This window comes from Oncorhynchus masou, chromosome 28 (genome assembly GCF_036934945.1).
Source record: "Oncorhynchus masou masou isolate Uvic2021 chromosome 28, UVic_Omas_1.1, whole genome shotgun sequence".
Taxonomy (NCBI): Eukaryota; Metazoa; Chordata; class Actinopteri; order Salmoniformes; family Salmonidae; genus Oncorhynchus; species Oncorhynchus masou.
Genome location: NC_088239.1, coordinates 60,194,887 through 60,203,845, shown reverse-complemented (window position 1 = coordinate 60,203,845; position 8,959 = coordinate 60,194,887). Strand labels below are relative to the sequence as shown.

Below are 8,959 nucleotides of genomic sequence, written 5' to 3'. Positions count from 1 at the left end.
AGAACCAAGACTTTTCCTACAGCTGGCCACACAGCCAAACTGAGCAATCAGGGGAGTAGGACCTTGGTCAGGGAGGTGACCACGAACCCGATGGTCACGCTGACAAAGCTCGAGATGGAAGCTACTCCTCAGTAAAAGGCAAATGAAAGCCCCCTTGGAGTTTGCCAAAAGACACCTAAAGGACTTTCAGACCATGAGAAACAAGATTCTCTGGTCTGATGAAATCAAGATTGAACTCTTTGGCCTGAATCCCGTGTCATGTCTGTAGGAAACCTGCCACCATCCCTACGGTGAAGCATGGTGGAAGGCAGCATCATGGTGTGGCAATGATTTTCAATGGCTGGGACTGGGAGACTAGTCAGGATAGAGGGAAAGATAAATGGAGCAAAGTACTGAGAGATTCTTGATGAAAACCTGCTCCAGAGCGCTCAGCACCTCAGACTGGGAAGGTTCACCTTCCAACAGGACAACGACCCTAAGCACACAAATACAGGTGTGCCAAGTTTGTAGCGTCATACCCAAGAAGACTTGAGGCTGTAATTGCTGCCAAAGGTGCTTCAACAAAGTACTGAGTAAAGGGGCTGAATACTTATGTAAATGTGATATTTTTTATTTTGAATATATTTGCAAAAATTTCTAAAAACAATTTCATCCATTTTAGAATAAGGCTGTAACATAACAAAATTTGGAAAATGTCAAGGGTTCTTAATATTTTCCAAATGCACTGTACATGTAAACAGCCATTCACTCAGAGATATTTATAATTTCACTGAAATTATGCAGGAGTTCATGCAGGAATTTGAAAGATCTAGTCATTTTGGGGATGATTGTGCTGTAAAGTTTCACGTTTAGGACGTATTAAAGGTGTGCAGGCACATGTTTATTTTAACAACGTATGTAATTGTTTTGCCTTGCACCTGAACTGAGTAAAGCTGGTGTGGAGCTTACCGTTTTTCTCAATTGCGTACAAGCAATTTTCGGATCTGTGTTGAAACGTAAAGTATGCTCAAATCCATTTCAGCACTAGCTAGCGATCTTGCTAACCTTGTCTAGCTAGCTCATGTTATGTTGTTGCATTTGCTTTTACTACTACACCATCTTAAAAATATTAGCCAGCTGGCTTTATAGCTGGTTCTGGAGTTGGATTTGTCATAAGCATTCATTTAGGTAAAAATTCGCCACAGATGGAAACCACTGGACTAACTTTGACTTCGTCAACTATTGTTATCTCCACATTTGTGTAGTCTTTCATGAATGGCAGCCGCAAATCTGCCAGAAGAAAAGGTTTGAAAGAATAAGATGAAGCTCCGGTAATATGTATAACTATTGAAATGCGAAATTCTAATGGACATGGTACAACCCTTGGCAGGTAAGCTGCTGGCAGGCTTTGGCTGCGGTACAGCAAAGCCAAATCAGGAAGTGCTCATGGTTCTCACATGGGAAGTGAAATGATAGGCTTCAATGATTTTGATAATTTTATGTTAAAAATAGTGGAGGTTAAAAAACATACGTTTCCAGATCCTATTCTAATTTGCTTCATGGCTCAGACGGCCAAGCAGACACAAGGATGTTTGGTTCATCTCAGTTGCAAAGAGGATTAATTTTGTAGCTGTTTCTGATTAATTAACAATGCCAGGCTTGTTGGTGGGTGGTAACTTTCAATTAAAACCAAGCCCTGAAATGAAACTTAGGTTGAACATAATTTGTGTGTCATATCGTAGGAAAAGATACCGCATTCACATGGATATGTTACTTCAAGCCCAAATATATCATACTTTGAGTAAAATGATGACGTATTGCCTTAAATCGTTGTGCAGCATCATGGGTATGCTTTGGCCATCGTCTTTCAGCTAGATTTGCGTTTAAATAAAATATCATCATTCAATACAAAATTCACTGTTAAGTGTTCAGTTCACAGAATATTAACACATTGTTTTCATCACAATATAAATATGTGCAATTGTGTTCATTGTTTTGGCAAGCAGTAAATACTACTGCACCAAATTATAGTGTCATACCATGTACAATATACGGAAAGATCTAGTCAATGGGGACCGTCTAATTGTGATGACTTTTTACATTTTGCGGACATGCAGAGATGCAGAGAATGAAGTTGAGTTCTAAGTCATTTTGGGTTACTCCTAAGTCATCATCTTCAACATTGTGGCCTTCCATTATAGAGCTTTGCTTTGATGTTAATTGAGGCATATCCGTTGTTTTCCTCCATTGTATTCACCTTTCCTTATTTCTATTGTGGATAGTGCTTCTGTGCACCAATGGAAAGTCTACAAAACAATAAGCAAACCAGCCTTTGGAATTGGATTGTGATGATACCATGAATGAATCCTGCACACACTATGCTTTTTTCATATTTTTTTTAGTCAGGAAAAATATTTGATTTGATGTGTATGAAATTAATTCATAGGGCAGATGCCTTGGAGAGAAAAATATTCAGGGCAGACACAGGGCAGTGTTTCTCCAATCACAATGCCTCCAAACACAATAACATCTTCTTTATTCACTGTAATTGTACCTCAGGGGGCCATTTCTTCTCTTGGAACCAAAACAATGCATTTCACATTCCTGCATTTCATGCCATACCTTCCATCCTCTACATATCCATGTCATTTGTCTTTCCTCTCACAAGAGACACCTCAGTCTGTACTGTTACACACACATACACGCACACACACGCACACACGCACACACACGCACACACGCACACGCGCACGCACGCACACACACACACACACACACACACACACACACACACACACACACACACTTTTTAAGAGCAGAAAGCATTGGCATTTTTTAAATAAAATGGCTGTCTGGTGAATAGACAGGAAGCTACATTTAAATTTTGCTCCGTCATCTGGACAGCTGTTTGGAATCAGTGTATACCCTGCCATCCCTTTCCCCATCCCAAGGGTCTCGGGAGAAAACGTGTCATGACTGGCTGCTTTGTGCACAACCAATGGGCACATCTGAGGACAAATCCATCCACCCTTTTAGAGCAGGTACTGACTATATGCGGTTTAGCTGCACAGTGCAAATACTGAAAACAGGGTTTTGAAATTGGGGTGTGGACACAAATACACATTGAGTGATGTGAATGTTAGCTACATAAAATATAGTGCTTTATGGGCCAAATTATATTAAAACTTTACACCAAGGATTTAATAACAAAATTATATTATAGAATGTTGTGTGTGCTGAAATTGCACGTCATGTTTACAATACCGCGTTGGTATTAAGGCATTATTTGTTCGACCAAATGGAAAAACGTCTATGTGATCATTTGAAATAAGAGCAGGATAAAAAAAATACAAATATATTTGATACAGATGTTATTATTAACATCATGGCATACATATCGGTGAATGCTGTGACATATGAAATACGAGTGATGGTGTAATCAATGTGTAATAACTACGTAAAAAAAAGAATGAACGTGTTAAATTATTATGTGACTTGCAGTCATATTCCGGCCCTGATTGGTCAACAAGCTTATTTGACCCGCAAAGACCCAAAATTATCTCTATGCTTATTTTCGAATGACGTCACGATGTCGTTTGTTTACAGTTGTTAGGGTTACACTTCCACAACAGAATAATAAATAGTGGTAGCTACGTTTAGCTAGAAGCAAGCTAGCTAGCTACATCAACTATCTTGGTTTCACAAGATAAATTACGATTTCACACTACTAACTAAGTGCATTGTAATGCAAATATAATGACTGCGTTGGACACTTCTGTTGAACAAAAATCTATTGGAAAATGTTTGCTGTATAACTGGGTAGAGGAGGTGAGTTTTTTTCTCGGCAAAAGTTGTCTCAATATGAAAGCTGGTAGTGGTGTGTGTGTGTGTGCGTGTGTGAGGGCGAGAGATGTAAGTTAGCGGTAGGCCTACATGTATAGCTAAGTTCAGGTATATGAGGGCTCGCATGTTCTCCCTCCTGTTTTCTCAGTTAGCTATGAGTGCCATCCTTAATAGGTCATTAGTACAAGTCACTCCTTTAACCAATTAAAAATGATTGAAAACAACAATATGTTGTCACACATGGCACAGCTTTTTATTAGTCTTTGGAATTACATTCATTCAGCGGGCCACTGCCGTCCTTGACAATGAGAGGTCCAGAGCGCACATCCACAAAAATGGACATAAAGGGATTCTCACAATGGATCTGTCATCCAAAGTTCAAGGTGTCACCACAGTGAATGCTGCTTTCACCCCTCCCAGGGGTCACGGGGTGAGACAAAGAGGTAGGTACAGAATAAGAACATTGAACACCAATAAACATATCTACATCCAGCCGACCTTGAATAGATTTTTCCTGCAATGAGTTTTAGATTCAGTGGATGCCATGCCACATTCAAACATACTGTAACCTTACTACTGTGCAAACTGTTCATAAGCATCCTGTTATGCTGTCTCACTGGCTGACTTGATTAAAATTCACTCAAGCATTTTAGAGTTCGGTTTGTGTTTTGCCCATGTTTTATTTGTTTTATTTGTTAAGGCCTCAGAGGAGAACTTTTGGAAAATGATCTGCTGAAGAAAATAAGGTAGGCCTAACTGACCAAAGTATCATTTCATAACAGTTATCATAATGTGAACAACACATTCAAACTTGAAAAATATATATATATTACTCGAGACGTGACACAACACTGTTCAATCGATGCCTTGAGCGGAACTGGTAGAAGGAAAGTGATGTAATTAACAAGTCTTGGTTAGTTTTACAGTTCTATGAACACTTTGTGCTTTTTGATTTGACTTCATTATCTGATTTAACATTTATGTGCAGTGGAATGTGGTTCATAGAATGTGTCCACAACAATGTGGTTAACATCCCCCAACAAGCGATTTTAACAAAGGGAGGTAAGAAGGTTAAAACGGGTTGTTGGAGGGGAGAGAGTCTCAACTCATATTCACTGACTTATGCCATACAAAATCGCACAGTCACAAAACTGAGCTAGATTTTTACTGAATGCTCAAAGTTAAATGTAAAGAACATTAACAAGGCTCTAACTAGTTTATTATGACAAAAATAACATCAATTTAAATAAGTAGCATTAGTCATAGAACCTTTAATAGTGGTTTGGAGAGTGTTGCTTTGTTTTTCCATGGCAATAGTCTGCTGTAGGGAAACAGTAAGAGTAAATGTCAACATATCAACACTTCTTGGAAGCTGCTCAACGTGAGAATTTAATTTGGATCTGTGGACACCAGTTATGAAGAGATAGGACAGGGAGTTTACACCACAGATAAGTATGTTATGTATGTTATGACAACCTGTATGAATAATGTAGAATAACAGTGGAACTATGTTATTTTGATTCATATGGTAATGAATGTATTATTATGCATATTCATACACTAATCATGTAAGCCTAAGAATAAATAGCCTTTATCACTGCATAGACCTTACACACAGCAATGCAGCTACTGATAGATTTAAAAATAGTAATCTAAAGTTCAGCAATGTGAAAATGTGAGAAAACAATGTCAGAGTAGCAGAGACAGATAAGGCTATTGCTGTAGGTTCTCATGCTGATATGGCACTCCTCCTCTATCCCACAGTGAGCAGACACATGCAGAATTTAACCCTGAGCCTCCCAAAACAGAGTTCTGCTCCACTACCAAGGAGGACTACAAAGTTGAAGGCTTTCTGCCTTCCCTGCCTTCACCACTAAAGGTCTTCTAAATCAAGTATATTCTATGAACATGATTACAAAATTCCACTCTTTGTGAGACACCTTGTTTTGGGACTAGTTACCTTTTATCATTTTCCTGTCTTTCAAATATAAAAATGACTTCAGCATTATTCAACTCATACTTGAACAGAATGTTCATTTCTAATGCATTCTTGGTTTGCTGTGATTAGGAGCATGACTACAAAAGCGATCAGGCAATTACATTTTGGAGTGAGAATCATCATCAGATACAGGTTGGTCTGATTATTACATTACTCACCCATTTGCATAACCCTCTCTACATTATCGTAAATGGAGAGAGCACCATGTTTTTACTATTACTGGATGGCTGCTTAACATTATAGTCAACACTAGACAAAATGCCGTTGTTACATTTTTTCATCTATATTATTTTCAATTATTAAGTCAGCTTTTGTGTGTTGTGTCATTTACTCTGCTATAGTACAGTGACTGTGGCGTTAGTGGTCTGTCTGTGTTTGTAAAGCATTTGTTGCTTGGCTATTCCACTTACAAAATTGAATACAATAAATTGCTGGAAGAGACCTCCCACATACCCACAACTCAGTAAAACATTACACGAGTGTGTAAAGAAAGCAATTCTTTTCAGAAGCATTTTATTTACCCTATCAAGGTTACAGGACCCATAGCCTTATATTCTTAAGTATCCTTAGGTTTGTACTCTTTGGGACTCACTCCTAACATTATATTATATAATTATATAGTATTTATATTAATATAGTATTCATATTATATTAATCTCTACTGCACAATCTGGTTTTTATTTTCTCAATTAAACCATCAGTATTGTTGTACATCTGGCCCTTGAGTTTTAGTATTTGATGGCTGTTGATATGTAAGATATTAACAAATGAAAATGATTTAGCATATGTTTGTAATTTTGGTGTCATATTTGATGGCTATTTACAAGCCTCCATTTTGAATGTGGTCTCAAAGTGCCCTTCAATAAGACATCTTATTAAATTCTGCCAATAGACTTTAAAGAGCACAGCTGGTACAGGCTACTGTCGATTTCTGAATGAAATGATACATCTCGCCTCCCGGGTTGCGCAGTGGTTAAGGGCGCTGTACTGCACCACCGGCTGCGCCACCAGAGACTCTGGGTTCGCGTCCAGGCTCTGTCGTATCCCGGTCGTGGCCTACGCACAATTGGCCTAGCGTCGTCTGGGTTAGGGAGGAAATCCTTGTCTCATCAAGCACCAGGTTGGGTTGTGTATCGGAGGACGCATGACTTTCAACCTTCCTCTCTCCCGAGCCCGTACGGGAGTTGTAGCGATGAGACAAGATAGTAGCTACTAAACAATTGGATACCACGAAATTGGGGAGAAAAAGGGGTACAATTTAAGAAAGAAATGATACATCTCATCCACTTTTTAACTCAGTTAATTTAAGCCTTAAATGAGCAGATACTGTAATAATAGCATACCTAGCATACCTTCACTGTAGTCTGATAATACTCTACAGTCTACACAAAAAACTTTTTAAACAACAGCAAGTAACATGTACCATGTTCTGCCGTCTCAGGGTGTGACAGCGGTGAGAACCAGGGATACCCCATTCAAGAAGAATGCCACCTTCAGCACACCTATCAGTGAACACATGGATGACAAGCCTATTCTGTACACACCGGAGAATTAAACTGTTACTCATGTGCGCATTGGACACAGTGGTATTAAATTATTGTTCCATAATATTGTGTATGAATATTGCTCTGTTTATCATTTCAATTAGGTCTAGTCTCTGCACTGTATATGAATTGTGTAAGTACTGCACAAATTATTTAACACAAGCAGACAGATGAATGGTTTTGAATTGTAACTTTATTTCAGGGTCATTGTCTCCTTGCAGAATTACAGTTGTTGTTTTTTTATTCATACCAGAGCTTTGTATTAAGAATATTCTCTCTGTTTGTTCATGCTTTTATTTTTGTTTGTAGGTTATTTTCTCCTATGGTCTTTTTCTCAAACCTTTGCAACTTGTAATTACCACAATTGAGCAGTGCAGAACAACAGAAAGCCACATGTTCCACTTTCCTCTGTGCTGGGCAAAAATGGATCTGGCTATTGTCCTTGGACAAATGGCAAGAAAACCATTTGTTTTCTGAGATGAGGAAAGTGTTTTTCCAGCGTTAGAAAGAGAGGCACACAGAAGCCTCCTCCGCCTTACAGATGTCAGAAATATTGATGTTCATATTGATGTTCATGCAGCCTCCTTACTTTAGAGAGCATGGCTCCAATTCAGATTCCTGTTCTGTCAATCAAGAGACATGTCTACATTGTGTTCCTCTCTCCTCTTGCTTTCAGCAGAGATTATGAGGAGGTAGCTATGGCAACAAGTAATTTTAGACTACACTTATGCAAATTATCCCCCAAAACATTTCCTTACCTCATGGGATTAGAGGGGGAAACAATTGATGTCTGAAACAGATGCCATTTATCTACTTCCAGCCAAGTGAAATATATTGCATATAATTGTTTTAATTCAAATTAACTGTGAAAAAGTAAATATTCATTGAATAAATTTGGCTACTAATTTTCTTCCATGATTAATTTCAATTAATAATGTATGTTTTGATCTATCCATAACGGTGTATTTGTTTAAGTTTATAAAAAATGTATTACAATACTTAATTCTCTGTATTTCCCTGTGAAGGGAGCACTGCTCTGAGTTATTAAAATGGATGTAGTGCTTTTGTCAGAGGAGACAAATGTTGAACCATCTTATGAACTATGTGCTTGTGATACAGTAGGCCTACATACCTGCAGTAGAAATTCCTTCAATGCATTCCCCGTCTAAAGTTCCCTTCTTGGTTGTTGTTGTCTCTCCTCCCAAATTGTATCAAAAATGCTAATGGCGTTCTTCACCCTCCCTTCAACTCTCTTCAAAAAATAAAACCAGGAGCCTTTGATGACTCAACCATTACTCATATTCATCCTTCATTCTTCTACTGAATTCTACAGTATCATTTAATTTAATTTAAACATTTGTATGCACACATATGTACAGATTTGGATACTGTACACTCCCTGAAGGGGAGACAAAAGTGATGAGAGACTTATGTGACACTTACAGTGGGGCAAAAAAGTATTTAGTCAGCCATCAATTGTGCAAGTTCTCCCACTTAAAAAGACGAGGGAGGCCTGTAATTTTCATCATAGGTACACTTCAACTATGACAGACAAAATGAGAGAAAAAAATCCAGAAAATCACATTGTAGGATT

At 38.2% G+C, this 8,959-nt stretch overlaps 1 protein-coding gene across 1 annotated transcript; it reads left to right on the top strand.

Annotated features, from left to right (window-relative positions):
- Positions 1–3,571: 3,571 nt before the first annotated feature.
- Positions 3,572–8,652, top strand: spag8 (sperm associated antigen 8). The gene is made up of 6 exons (XM_064943797.1): positions 3,572–3,807; positions 4,106–4,265; positions 4,523–4,568; positions 5,587–5,701; positions 5,891–5,953; positions 7,263–8,652. The coding sequence occupies exons 1-6, from the start codon at positions 3,736–3,738 to the stop codon at positions 7,374–7,376; spliced, it is 570 nt and encodes a 189-aa protein (XP_064799869.1). The 5' UTR covers positions 3,572–3,735; the 3' UTR covers positions 7,377–8,652.
- Positions 8,653–8,959: the final 307 nt, after the last annotated feature.

Bases quoted from the DNA above. Each gene is read 5' to 3' on its own strand.
- spag8 (XM_064943797.1), top strand. From the start codon at position 3,736: ATGACTGCGTTGGACACTTCTGTTGAACAAAAATCTATTGGAAAATGT. The intron at 3,808-4,105 runs GTGAGTTTTTTT...ACATTCATTCAG, and splicing joins TGTATAACTGGGTAGAGGAG to CGGGCCACTGCCGTCCTTGA. The intron at 4,266-4,522 runs GTAGGTACAGAA...TTATTTGTTAAG, and splicing joins TCACGGGGTGAGACAAAGAG to GCCTCAGAGGAGAACTTTTG.